The 15,170-nt window shown below is 33.0% G+C and overlaps 1 protein-coding gene across 45 annotated transcripts in view; it reads right to left on the bottom strand.

The window, feature by feature from the left end:
* The window catches only part of RIMS1 (regulating synaptic membrane exocytosis 1), a 477,491-nt gene that overhangs the window by 88,652 nt on the left and 373,669 nt on the right, over positions 1-15,170 (bottom strand). For 35 of the 45 annotated variants that reach the window (XM_066253353.1, XM_066253373.1, XM_066253382.1 and 32 more), the window contains 2 exons: positions 13,363-13,475; positions 6,557-6,723 (listed from right to left, as the gene is read on the bottom strand). The exons of the other annotated variants lie outside the window; for them this stretch is intronic. In XM_066253353.1, coding sequence (XP_066109450.1) covers positions 6,557-6,723; positions 13,363-13,475 — 280 coding nt within the window. The remainder of the gene's footprint in view (positions 1-6,556; positions 6,724-13,362; positions 13,476-15,170) is intronic. 45 annotated transcript variants of the gene reach the window in all.

The following is a 15,170-nucleotide window of genomic DNA, read 5'->3' as shown; positions in this document are numbered from 1 at the left end:
AACCTATCTTCATAAGACAGTCTGGATCTGGATTTCAAGTAAATTTGGGGCACTTTCTTATAACTTATTATTTTCATTTTCTATGATATAGTAAGCATTTATACTTAATATTCTACTGACCTTCCTGAAATTTAACTAAACATATTTTAGTAACTCTATAATGAATTAGCCAAGTAGAAACATAAAAACAGAGCAGACTGGAAATTTTTCAAATCAGATCAGAGCTGCTGTACTTCAAACTCTATTTTAAATGGTTTGTAAGGAAAATGGTTTGCACTAAAAAAAGCTATTTACTTGTCCCAAGAGCTCTGTTACTGGCTATTATAAGACTGTTGTGTTACTTATATTCAGAAATCACAGTATTTTGTGTGTGTTATGAATATAGCATGGTATAATAATTTAGATATATGGCACATTCAGTTATAACATATGTCAATAAATTTGGGATAATAATATTACCATAAAAGTAGAGTCTTTTAAAAGGTCACATGGCACATTCATTCCATCTCTTTACAGCTTTAATCCAGTCACAAGGAATAATAGTGGCAATGACTTATTAATCTCGGACTACTAAATATAATAAGATGCTATAAAAAAGAGCCACTAAAAAGTCACTAAATTATATATTTTTTCTCAGCTAGTCAATATCCGGTATCTTTCAGCATGTTCAGGTTCATTCTCTCCCCGATCATCACATTTTCATGTTATTTTCCTCTTCCTTTCTGTACTTTGATAGATCTCATTAGACTTTGTTTTTCCACAGGACAACAGGCAAGCATGCAACATTAAGTGGGATTGCTCTAAGGAAAATATTCCTTCTTTATCACTCAATCATATTAAATGTCAGTAGGCCAATAACTAATAAGTATATGAAATGGAAGTTTCATTTGTTACTTCTGAGGTATTAATATAACAAATGATTTTTCAGTGAAATAGTTTTCAAACAGCAAATCACAAAAAAGTCCAAAGATTATTTTTAGGGTCTTCATGAACTAAAGAAACTATTGTGAAGTAGCATTTGAAATATTCTGTAATAGTTTTTAAATATAATTGCTCTATCAAGATGAATTTTCCAGGAGATATTAACTTATGCATTATTTCCTATCATAATTTAAATTATCAAATTATTTTACTTACAATGTTTCTAAATCCCCAATAAATATCAACATATATTTTTTCAATATATGTTTACTAGTTTTGCCTACTGATATCAAATGCCAACTTATAGTAAATTTATGACAGCAAGATTACTAGTTGTGCATAGAAGATCACTTCTCTGAAAAATGCTTTTCTATCTTTCAAGAAAGAAAAAGAATGTAGAAGACAAAGATGATTGCTTTTGCAAATATTTTTTCAAAGGGAGAAAATAAAAGACCAAAAATTATTTAAATCAAATTTGCTGTTCAAGTTTGTTTATTAAAATCCATCTAGCTACAGAAAGCCAAACCTGTAGATCCTGAAGAACATATGTTTCAAATGTGAATGCTGTTGGAAAACTGTTGGTTTTGACAAAGCTTCAAAAATTGTATGACACCTGAGAGAAAGTAGGGTAATGCCTACAATTTGCTTTTAAAGTTCGTGTATAAAACACTTTAAATTGGTCTGCCTGGAAAGATATAGATATATGATAAAGATGAAAAGAAACAGTCTTCAGAGCTATACCATGAAAACTCAGCTCCTTTTCTGAATGAACATCTTCTTTAGATGTAAAAATAAACAGAGAAATCAGAAACTCAACATACTCTCTCTCGAGTCTATTAAATGTGTGTTCTTTTGAAATAAATGACAGCATCTCTCCTTTTTATTTTTTAATTTTTTTAAAGACTATTCATTAGAGAGGAGAGAGAGAGAGAGAGAGAGAGAGAGAGAGAGAGAGAGAGAGAGAGAGAGAGAAAAGTAGGGGAGCAGGAAGCATCAGCTCCCATATGTGCCTTGACCAGGCAAGCCCGGGGTTTCTAACCGGCGACCTCAGTGTTCCACTGTGCCACCATAGGTCAGGCACCATCTCTCCTCATACTGTGAATATTTTGTAGTTGGATAAGAAAATGTTCTGTGAGGAATATTTAAACCAAAACTAAATTAAAACTGTAAGGCACGTACAGCGCAAACAGGAAAAACAAAGAACCACCCGTGTGCTCCTGGAATGAATCCCATTTGATCGTGATGTTTTATTTTTTCAATGTGTTGCTGTTAAAGTTAATTTTCTAAATAGAAAAGAAAGAAAAACAAAGAACTTATGGATAAGTTCTCCAATCCTTATGGATACTTATTTTGAAGTATTGTGTTGATTTTATATTGTAAAAATCATCTTAGCAAATGACTAAATCTTAAATAGTTGTTAGTCCATGACTATTTTTTAAAAATAACTTTTAATTCATTATATCTACAAAAGGTTACTTACCTTAATGTGCACATTATGGTCTATTTTTAGCTACTACAGTTTTTGTGTGTGTATATCAACTTTTAAAACACGAGACGTTCTGAATGAACTACTCAGAATACATCTGGAAGAGAGGCTGTCCCTTTTCTATTCACACAGAACTTTAGGGTTTAGTTAGTGGCATCCCTGAGTGGACAGGATATTGGTTCCATAATCACCTCAAACACAAAATATTAGAATATGACCCAAGAATTCCAAATATTCTTTAAAAATAATCTTTTAGAGATCGATCATTCAACATATTTAAATTTTCCAACCTATAAACATCTTATAAGTAATTAATTTTATCTGTACCCAAACAGGACTTTTGAAACTACCTTTATAGTCTCATATCTTTTGGGGAGAAGGATGATAATATCTAGAACACATTTTCTGAAGCTGCACTCAATATTAGATAGATACCTCTATGAAAAAAGCACTACCAGAATGAAATGACCTTGTTCTATATTGGAATAAACAAAGAGAAACCTTATAAACAATAATGTATATACTGTGTGAATCATTAACAAAAAAATTCAGTAAGCAGGGTTTGGAAAACATTACATACATTATGCAGGACGATACATTATACAGAACACTGCTCATTTCTGATGTGCTTAGCTCGACATTTTCCTGGTTCATAATAAACTTTAATAGAGGAAGCCAAAAGTTTACATAGTATTTTAAGTGCCAATGTACATAGTTTTATGTAATACAGATATTATCATGTCATATGGTTTATTTTTATAGTCCTTTATGAGAATACAGGGTACTTGGTTGATTTTAGGGTGAATTCAATAATGTATTCTAAATCTTTTTTATAGAGTAAAATTCACCCAAGGCAATGTAAAATAAAACATTTCTTGTGACATACAGGGAACTATAGTATAAAAATACATTTTAAACTCTTCAACAGATTATAATCGCCTTTAGTATGTGACCTACATATTATTCTTTAATGTAGTCTTGGCAAATAATGAAATCCTCACATATTATAGGAACTCAAAAGTTTCCTGCTACTTACTATGACATATAAACATATTCTGTCATAATTGATTAGACTTGTTCATCTTTTAACCATAAACTTGAATAAACAATTTAAAAACCTATGTAGATGTTAGTTACTAAAAAGACAAAAAAAATGTTGAAAAGCAATAATATATTGAAAACCATCATTCCTCACAGTGTTAGTTATGAAAATAGGAAATACTGAAGACTGAAAGGCCTGCAATCTTAGTTCCACCTCAGTGAGACACTTCATTTTTATAGTGTTGTCACTTTGTTCTGGTGTGTGTGTGTGTGTGTGTGTGTGTACATATGTGCCTGTGAGGATATTTTAAGGAGAAGAATGTATGTGAATAGATAACTCAATTCTGATGTCAGGGGAAAGGTTTGCCTCTTCCTATATTTAATTTCTTTCTCTCTATTCCTTGTAAGTATTCTAAGAAATCAAATATGTACCACAGATGGGAAATCACTGACAAGGTAACAAGAAAGTTACTAAAGTAATAAAAAAAAATATCTTGTTACGGGGATAGTTATCTAGCCATTAGCTTTAGTGCCTAACTTGCATAATCTACTTATATAAAAATAACTCGCAGCTTGTATAGGTTCTACTACAGAGAAGAAAAAGGGAAGCTGGAAACATTGAAATGCTCTAAGAGAATAAAATTTTCATTAAGAAACTTATCTGTACCATTTTTAGGTCTATCCCTCTCTTCATCACCTTCACGAAATAACAAAAGTCATATGAATCAAAGTGGCAAATAATGCTTTGTCTTCCGTTTCTTGTCATATTATAATTACTATTAGTGTTGTCTTGCTAACCGGCATTTCCCCACAAAGTAACATTGGTTAACTCAGGGGTCCCCAAACTACGGCCTGCGGGCCACATGCGGCCCCCTGAGGCCATTTATCCGGCCCCCGCTGCACTTCTGGAAGGGGCACCTCTTTCATTGGTGGTCAATGAAAGGAGCACATTGACCATCTCATTAGAAAGCAGGCCCATAGTTCCCATTGAAATACTGGTCAGTTTCTTGATTTAAATTTACTTGTTTTTTATTTTAAATATTGTATTTGTTCCCGTTTTGTTTTTTTTACTTTAAAATAAGATATGTGCAGTGTGCATAGGGATTTGTTCATAGTTTTTTTTATAGTCCGGCCCTCCACTGGTCTGAGGGACAGTGAACTTGCCCCCTGTGTAAAAAGTTTGGGGACCCCTGGGTTAACTCTTTGTTTCTTCTGGTTCCCACTGTATAAAATCACAGGCAATGGATGGTGAGCTGCCTAAAGCTTCTCTCTTCTTTAAATTTTTTCCTCAAAAATCATGTAGCCAAATTTTTCCCAAAGATAAAATTTTGAAGATTCCTTTTCAGATTTCAAGAGAATGATAATGGACCCACAGATTATTCTTGCAGTTGGTTAATGATATGAATTGCATGAACTAGTAATGCTTTCTAGCAATGGTCCCCAACCTTTTTTGGGCCACAGACCGGTTTAATGTCAGAAAATATTTTCACAGACCAGCCTTTAGGGTGGGATGGATAAATGTATCACGTGACCGAGACAAACGTCAAGAGTGAGACTTAGACGGATGTAACAGAGAGAATCTGGTCATTTTTAAAAAATAAAACATCGTTCAGACTTGAATATAAATAAAACAGAAATAATGTAAGGTATTTATTCTTTCTCTGTGGACCGGTACCAAATGGCCCACAGACTGGTACCGGTCCACGGCCCTGGGGGGTTGGGGACCACTGCTTTATAACATAGGATTCAAGGTACTTTACTGTGAACAAAAAGAAAAATTATGTTGAGATATATTATAATGATATTAGTAATTGTTTTTTGGTGATTAAAAGTGGAAAAGTCCTGTTTAAGTCCTATTTATTGATATTCTTCTTAAAATAAATAGGTTTTGAAATATAATGACTTATAGGTAATTCAATAAAAATAAATCTATTAGCATAATTTTTACCCTTGATCCTAAGCAACTCAATATGGCTATGTTCTTTAGGTCTTCTAATTTATTTTAAATTTTAGAGAACTTAATATTCTGTTAGTCTCAGATGCCTAAAACATCAGAAATAAATATAAAACATGTTCTATTAATATTTTTATCAGCTGAAATTACACATGGAGATTCCCAGAGTATGTCACTGTTAATTAACAGTAAGATAATTATTGTCAATTTTCTTCAACAAGTGAGCTAGACGCAGGAAAATGCAGGACGAGGAATACTCAGGATACATTTTATTGCACATTGTGAAAATGTGTGATAATGTCAGGCGTTATAGTGTTAGGAATGCAACTGTTCCTCTTTTGAACATTTGTATTTCCTGGGCTTTTCATCAAGCCCCAAATTCTATCAATGAAACTTCTCTTTCTATAAAGTATCTAAGAATAAATCTAAAATATGGGTTGTCTATAGTCAGTCTGCTTTACTGAATTAAGGTGGCACTGGATTGCTGAGGCCTTTTTCCTTTCAGCAGGGTACTTGGCCTTGTAAGAACACAAGATCACTACTGGTGATTTAAACAACATGCAAATTTTGTACAGCTCACATAATGTAAACTAGGGTGTGTATTTTGTTATCATATCCACTCAGTCTTACCCTGAAAGCCAACCCACAGCCCACGGGGAAAATGCGGCTGGCTTCCTGTTTTTGTTTTTCTTTGGTAAATAAAATTTTTTGGAACATAGGCACGGTCATTTGTCTACACAGTTTTACACTATAACAGTGTTGAGTAGATGTGACAGATAATGTCCTTCATATCCTGAAATATTTATTGCTTCTTTACAGAAAAAGCTTTCTGACACGGGACTAAAGGATGCTCTGTGGATCTAATCACATCAGAAAGAAATTCCTGCACATGTGACTACGCGATCTGTAAGATTATGACTATAATTATCAACTATACCTTATAGTAGACAGTACCAAACTATCTATTGGTAATACTGGGCAATAGTTAGTAAATGCTCAACCGACTCCAGTCCCAGTTATTTTAATGAAATGATGGTATTCTTGTTTTCTGTTACTTGACCTAGATTGTATTTTAGCAAGAATGTTCAACAAGCTGGTTGCATTTTCTATCATGGACAAAGACCCACTTCATAAAAACAGTGTTGCCAACTCACCTGATTCTACCCCTGGGGCGCTCGGATTGCTCTGACATAAAGCTTGTGCTGCTGAGGCGGGAGGCACTGCTGGTTCGGGAAATGGCGGATACATCACTGACATCACTATCTGATGATTTGGCAGAGACGTTATCACAGCTTCTGTACTGATCTTTATGTATGTTATACTAAAGATTAAAAACAAGAAAGGGTGAGCTCCATCATCAGATCACAGGAAAAAGAGACATACACGATGACGTCAATGACTACTTAGCCAACAGCAAATAAAACTGTACTTTCATGAAAGTAGGTGTGGAATCTAAACAAACGCTCAAATAATATATGGTTTCCAGTGTAAGACTCCTGTATCCTTCAAAAGGTAAGAGAGGGTTTCAGGAGACTAAATTATAGATTAAACACACAAATTAAATGCTTGGGTGGAAAATTCATTGAATTATTTGCACATACTTCAAACCTCCAACTTGTATTATTTTTTCTAATACATCAGTTTCTCTTTTCTTGCTTTTGTTTTCATTACTGCCTATTTTATCCACCTCTGCTCTACCCATGGTATAGACTGCTTCCATCTGGCTGTGCTTCTTGATTCTTTCTAATTTTTTTTTTCAATTTAACCTACATAACTCCTTATTCTATGAAATTACGCTTTTTCAATTTTCTTCAAAAATATATAAATATATATATATCTTTATAAAAAATGGTTCATGTGCAAACAGGGCTGAGTCAAGGAGTAGTCAACAATGACAGCGAAGTGTGAAGAACTCTGGCTTTAAACTTTCTACGACGGTCTAATTGGACACTTCCAGGTTTAAACTATCAACTCAGTGTTAAAAGTAGAAAATAGGATTCCTATTAAAATTTCAATATACATTATAGCTTATTTTTAAATGCGTTTAAATTTGGTTTTGATATTCATTACCTAAGATTTTAGGATAATTAGGTCAAAGATTAAATATGCAAAGCTGCCAAAGTAGTTAAACTACTCTTTATTTATGTCCCTGTCATATTATAACTGATCACACAGTAAGTAGCTTTATGTATTATTTAATATGTTTTAATTATAAAAAAACAGTAAGCTTACATCATTATATATATAGTTTTACAGTACCTAATATGTAAGTTATTCTCTTATCTTAGGTATTGGGAGGTAAGATAGCTTCTTATAAAATAACAAAGGTAAAATAAAAACATGACTGAATATTGAATATTTAAGTTTATTAAAGCAAATGAATTTTAGATTTATGTGTTAGGGTGAGAATATATTAAATGTTTGTTAAACCTGTATAAAAACTCATGCATCTTCTGATGCTCCATATTAGATGAGTTTTAATGAATCTAAAATAATCCACTCTATTTCTAAAAATTTGTATAAACAAGAGTCTTGCTAAAGTATATAAAATAAACTGATGCTAAAACCTGGATCTGTATACTAAAAGAAATATAATACAATATTTCAAAAAAATCCTAGAGAAGGGAATCATGTTTACTTAAGATAATTTCACATCAGATGAGAGTAGTTCAGGCCTGAGGCATTTAAATGTTAGTTTTAATTCTTCATCTCTCATGTGTATATAATGGACATAAAAACAATTCCAAATTTATAGAATATCTACAGTTATCTTTCCAATGATGTTTTTCATAACTGTGTGATTTTTTTGACAGTATGGAGTACAACTATAACTTATTATATTTTAAAACTGTTTTGTTAAGTGGATATATCATGTAATTACTATAATACTCCTAAACATATTGAAATAATAGGTGTCCTTGACAGATTACAAGAACTAGTTCTAATACCATAGAAATGTACCCAGTGGTAGCAGATTTTCTGGCATTGTGCTGACACCCCGAGCTAATGCTCCCATTATCTGACAAATGTCAGTAATAAGCAGCAGAGACTACAGCAGGATATATAAGTGCACATGAAACTATTTATCCAACTAAAGAACTTTTCCTTTTCTATAAGCCACCGCTTCCTTAAGCTTCTTGTAAATAACTTTTGATATTCCACCTAAGAAATAAAACAAGAGATTTGATAGGTCATATTAAATTTTTCTATATCAGGGTAAAGAATTATCTATCATTCTGACATAAAATCACAGTTTTCTCTACATTGGTTATTTGAACAAAATGAAACACTTTTATATTTGATTTTACTGCTGTTTTTACTTATTTTCAAAATCTGTTACAAGTTTAGGTAATAACTTGGACTTATTATCAAGAATAATTTTTTAAATTTTCTACTTAAAATTATTTTAATGGAAACACATTAACTATATTTTAAGAAACATAATATCCTCAGGAGGATGGTGGACTGATCCTGTCGCAGCAAAATAAGTCCTTGGTGGGAGACTAACTATAAGGCTGCAATTCCTGTGAGTAATAAACATTCCGCCGCTACCTACAATATTCATATCAATCTTGGCTGCTGTTGCTTGTTGACAGAAACGTAGCACTTTTTAAAATATAAGCTTCTAAATGCAAATTCACCCTCTAATTAGGAATTTCGCCCATGATTAAAGCATGCAACTTTGTATAACATTAATGAAAAAAACATCGTGGTGTCACATTTCAGGGATACTAAAGTAGTTTTGTTTTTTTTTCAAAAGCAAAGTTAGAGTTAATTCCTTACTCAGGATGAATGTTAGGGTCAGTCAGTTTTTTAAAGGATGTGCCAGGTTTAAAACATCTTAGAAACATTTTTCTGGTAGGTCTTTGCCCTGAAGAAAATTTAGTTCTACTGGTGTTAAGTTATAAATATTTTGAGAACGATGAAGTAATTTCTATTTTGGCAGAATTTCTACAAAAGTGTACTGCTTCATCCAAAATGTCAACTAGTGTAAGATGCTATAAATGAATAAAGGAATAAGGTTCAATATTAAATGTACTGTATATTAAATTTACAACAATGCTAGTTCTTATTTCCATAGATAAACATTTTTGTATAGTAAATTATATTACGGTCAGGGTAAGTAAATAAAAAAATGAAAAAGATAATTTCTCAAGTATATGAGAGATTTGAGGTAACTGGAAACAAAAATTTTTATTTTATGCATTAGTCCATAATATGAATATGTGAAGAATAGAATTTCAAAGAGTATTTATGGATTGCTTAACATATAACATAAAAAGCTACTTGTTAATTTATATATATTTTTTATTTATCTATATTCTTATAAGTATTTTAAAGATACCATATCTTTGACCTCACATTTATTGATATAATTCATACTCTTCTTACTTATGTAATAGTGCATGATCAATTTATGAAGTTAGTAAGAACAGTAATAGACTTAAAAGTGACTTTTTAAATATATATTCGAGTGAGAGAAAAAGAAAAAGGATGCCTGTGTAAAAAATGGGAGTAAAAAGAGAACATATTGATTAAATTCTATGCACACTGGAAGCTGTGGGAGAGCCTGTGAGTCCGGCTGGAGTGCAGTGAGCACTGCAGTGTGTACGCGGAGAACAGAGGTGCCTGAGTCCCAGTCAGGGCTTCTAGGGCTCACAACTACACAAAGGCTTTACTGAGTTTCGTATTGCCTCCTTTCTCTGAACCTCACTTCTCATAAATTCAGTAAATAAAAGAGCTGGAATAAAAAGTTTTCTGAAGTATTTTTAAGTTCTAATTTTCTATGAGCCAGAGAACTTGGAATCTCCCCAGCAAGAAAAACCTACTATTGGTTTATTATGAATATAAGTATTAGTGGTTGTTCAATCTAGGGCTACTTACTTGGTTGATTTTTTTAATCAACGGGTTAATGATTAGAGTCCTACTTCAGAATGATTCAGAAAGGCTTTAATATTTTACCCTTATTCTTTTTTTTTTTTTAATTTTATTTATTCATTTTAGAGAGGAGAGAGAAAGAGAGAGAGGGAGAGAGAGAGGTGAGAGAGACAGAGAGAGAACGTGGGGAGGAGCTGGAAGCATCAACTCCCATATGTGCCTTGACCAGGCAAGCCCAGGGTTTCGAACCAGCGACCTCAGCATTTCCAGGTCGACGCTTTATCCACTGCGCCACCACAGGTCAGGCCCCTTATTCTTTATTTACCTCTTTCTTGCTTCCTGTATTGGCCCAACCTCCCCTGGCCTCATCCTTTGACATAATGCTAAGAAATTGGTAAAGCAGTTCCAGGTCTAATGAAGCATTTCCAGTCTAAAGAATATTTCTAAATAACTGCATCTGAATGTGGAGAAAAAAAGCCTGGATTTCCCTGCCTTCTAATTCTTACTGCATTTGTAGTAAAAGAAAACAAAAATGATCAATATATCCATAAAGCAACAGACAGATAAGCTGATTAAGCGATAATACCATATAGAATAAACCACAGAGAAGATACGGGCAGCTGGAATCGGCAACTCTGTGGAACATCAAGATATTTTTCTTACTAACTTTTTTGCTTTACTAATTTTGCTTTGTAAAATGTTGTTTCAGACCTGGGGAATAGGGCCACACTGAACCACAGTGACCATAAGCATTGTGTCCACTGGAAATCATTTTGCAGCTAACCTAAAATGTAAAATGATACTAATAAACATGACTCTAAGGTAGTCTGGTAAAAATCACATTCGGTAACTACCCCTATTTTTTGTTTCTGAAGATCAGGTTATATAATGAACAACCCCCATTAATTAAAAGTAGGTTTTCTTTCTCGCCCCTCCCCCCACGCCCTTCCTCCCTGGCAGCCATCAGTTTATTTTCTGTATCTATAAATCGGGTTCTGTTGTGTTTGTTCACGTCTCACGTTTTGTTTTCACATACAAGTGAAATCGTATGGTATCTGACTTATTTCAGTTAGATAAGACCCTCTAGGTTCATCCATGTTGTCACAAATGACAAGATTTCATTCTTTCTTATTTTATTTTTTTGTGATAGAGACAAGAGAGAGACAGAGAGAGGGACAGGTAGGGACAGACAGACAGGAAGGGAAAGAGATGAGAAGCGTCAATTCTTTGTTGTGACACCTTAGTTGTTCATTGATTGCTTTCTCATATGTGCCTTGAGGGGGGCTACAGCAGACTGAGTGACCCCTTGCTCAAACCAGTGACCTTGAGCTCAAGCTGGTGAGCCTTGCTCAAACCAGATGAGCTCGTGTTCAAGCTGGTGACCTCAGGGTCTCGAACCTGGGTCCTCCGCATTCCAGTCCAAAGCTCTATCCACTGCACCACCACCTGGTGGGGCAAGCCTTCATTCTTTCCATGGTTAATTAATACCCATTTTACATACGTACTGTATCTTACTTATCTATTCATCTATCAATGGCTCCTAGGGTGCTTCCGCATCTTGGCTATTGTAAATAATGCTTACATGATTGACAGGGGTATATATATTTTGGGTGAATATAATCAATAATATCCTAATAACTAAGCGTGATGTCAGATGGTTACTAGACTCATTGTGGTAACCACTTTGTTAGATATTGAACTGTTGAATAATTATGTTGCACATCTGAAAATATTATAATATTGTATGATATGCTAACTATATTTTAATATAAATAGATTTTTCTAGCTTCATATTTCAAGCTAACAATACTGATTTAGTATAGTTTCATTTAATTTTGAATTTCTAAAAGGCCATTCTTTCCAAAAGGGCTTCCTGATATCAAATTATAACAGAAGCTTTTCTGTAATGGCTGCTGCTACTATTGTAGTAGTCTAACAGAAAACAATTTTTAAATAACCAAATATTATATATAAATTATTTCAAAAAGTTTAAAATTATATGCATATATTCATTTTAATGATTACGTGATGGTAGCAGTTTATAAATTCTAGGGCAGTGGTCCCCAACCTTTTTTGGGCCACGGACTGGTTTAATGTTGGAAAATATTTTCACAGACTGGCCTTTAGGGTGGGATGGATAAATGTATCACGTGACCGAGAGAAGCGTCAAGAGTGAGTCTTAGACAAATGTAACAGGGAATCTGGTCATTTTTTAAAAACAAAACATCATTCAGACTTAAATATAAATAAAATGGAAATAATGTAAGTTATTTATTCTTTCTCTGCAGACTGGTACCAAATGGCTCACAGACCGGTACCAGAATACCTGCTCTAGGGTATTCTTACAAAATAATACCAAAGTATAAATTAAATGTTTATTGGTACATGGAATTGTGTGGATTTAAGTTTCTAAGAGTTTGAAATCAGTTAATTATCTTACTAAAGCCAGATCAATAAGAAATCTCACATCACACAATTCTAGTCAGTTGTTAACAAATCTAGAGAGTAAATAGCAACCAAAAATGGTATTTAAGACTATAAATCTGTAACTTAATATTTAAATGGAGTAGTAAATGATATTCAAGCAATAAACTGGTTTTATCGGTCTTATTTATGTGAATTTGACCATGAAAAAGGCAGCATTAAGTAACTTTGTTTTTAATCTTTATTGAATTTATTGGGATGCCATTGGTTAATAAAATTATATGTTTCAAGTGTACATTCTATCATACATCCTCTGTATGTTGTGTAGTGTTCACTACCCAAAGTCGATTCTCCTTCTGTCACCATTTATCTGCCTTTACCCTTTATTACTTGCTCCTGTCCGGCATTCCCTCTAGTAATCACCAAACTGTTGTCTGTGACTATAATATCAAGTGTTTACAATTTCTTTTTAGAAAAAAATCATTCAATCCAAATTAATAACGTTATATATGGTGAAAATAGCAAGCAGAGAGAGGTTATGATGGAAGACTAGCATTTGAGTAACTTCTCTCATATCCCGATGCTTGCCGGTCCTACCTGGCACACACTGTATACATTTATGAAACGTAGGCTATTTGTTGGGTACTACTGGTTTTACCTTGGAATATTGCTCGCGATCAAGTTCTTGACTAGAACCAGACCCTGTTGTCTGCTTAAATCGATGCACTTTCATTTTCATCTGTCTTGTTCGCTCCTCCACTACTAAGCTGGCTGCAAAAACACACAATGGAAGCCTATTAAAACATGTGAAACACCTTTGAGAAACTAATGGTTCAAGATTTTAATGTTTTTGATATGACTTCAGTTAAATGAAGTTTAGAAATAACACATGATTAGTAAATTAAACAAAACGGAGAATATATAATGCTAGCAACTGTTACTCTAAAGATGAACATGACTCAACTCACACAGAATGGGGAACAGAAATATTACTAACAAAATACCCTATATCTTCATCTGATATGAACTTTTTCAATTCCATTTATACATGCTTATGTGAAACCAAATCTAATTGTGAAAACGTTTCATACTTAACCAACTGGTTGTTGCATGTACATATAGAGAAAACAAATATGCCTACTGTACACATCACACATATAGCACATGCTACACGCATGCACACAGCCTTTTAACATCCTCAGCAAAGATTCACCTAAAACTGTTTTAATTTATAAAACTCTGCTTTTATGAGGCATTCTTATTAAATCATTAATGTCTGTCAGTAGCTTTTCATGAATATTTTCCAGTCTTAAGAATGAACCTAGGGAGAAGATTAGTTTTTCATCTGATGACTATGTCTGATCACATATATAAAATAAGTTTAAAAAAAGGTGATATAAAAATTTTAGCTTAGAAATAATTAATTATGCAAAGAAATATAGTCCATTTAAGCCTTTATTAGCAGCAAATGTGACTGTGTAGATGGGAACAATTTTAGCCTCCAATAAAATGTTATTTTAAGTCAGAACTCATCAAAAGTGGTTAAGTTTCACGGCTCTGCCTTTAATTTTTACACTTTTAAAAATATAGGAGATTAAAGAGGTAAGGGCACTGTGATGTTCAAAGTAAACTCCTAAAACATATACCTATGTTGTATGAGACCTACGTTTACTTTTTACAATTTACCTATTGCCAGTTTCCCAGACTATTCAACTTCTTCAAGTACTAAGATTTATTTCTAAAATATGTATATACATGTATACATAAAAAATAAATTTGTGATTAATGTGTTTGGTCTTCTGCCAAGAGGCCCTTAATGATTTAAAACATAATACCAATGTGTAGATAACTGATTGACTTGGCTGGTGATTTCATCTCTTGCAAGTTTATAAAAATACTTGCTGACATATTTTTCCATTGCAGTGATTAAACACGGCCTATCATACTTGATAAAAGACACTAACACCCATTTTTAAGAATTAAAAATGTGTGTTTAAGTACAGACTAATCGTCCAAGAAATAAAAAGTTTGAAATCTGTGGTTAAATGTTTCAGTCATACTTTTAGCACTAATTATTAGATGTTTACTTTGTTTCAATTCAGTAAATTAGATAAATATCAATCCCTAACATCAATTATGTGAATTAAAGTAATGAGGCACTCTTGCCTGGAAAATGTTGACTTCAGAGACAGTAAATGATAACTATTAATGATTAAAAGATGGTTCAATGAGATTGTGAGAGAAGCAGTTCGGAAATTTATTCATTACTTGACAATATATAAGAAGACAGAATAAATATAAAGGCCAAATGTTAATTGACAGTAATAAGGACTTGACACAAAGTTATTGAAAAATGTGTTATATTCCTAGAAAGCAACATGTAATGTATGCTTTACAACATATGCAAATAGCTGTTCTCTGCCTTCTGTGTATGGTGTGGGTACCTAGGGGTACTTGCTCAGCCTT

This window comes from Saccopteryx bilineata, chromosome 1, assembly GCF_036850765.1.
Source record: "Saccopteryx bilineata isolate mSacBil1 chromosome 1, mSacBil1_pri_phased_curated, whole genome shotgun sequence".
NCBI classification, from domain to species: domain Eukaryota; kingdom Metazoa; phylum Chordata; class Mammalia; order Chiroptera; family Emballonuridae; genus Saccopteryx; species Saccopteryx bilineata.
This window is presented reverse-complemented; position numbering and strand designations above follow the sequence as displayed.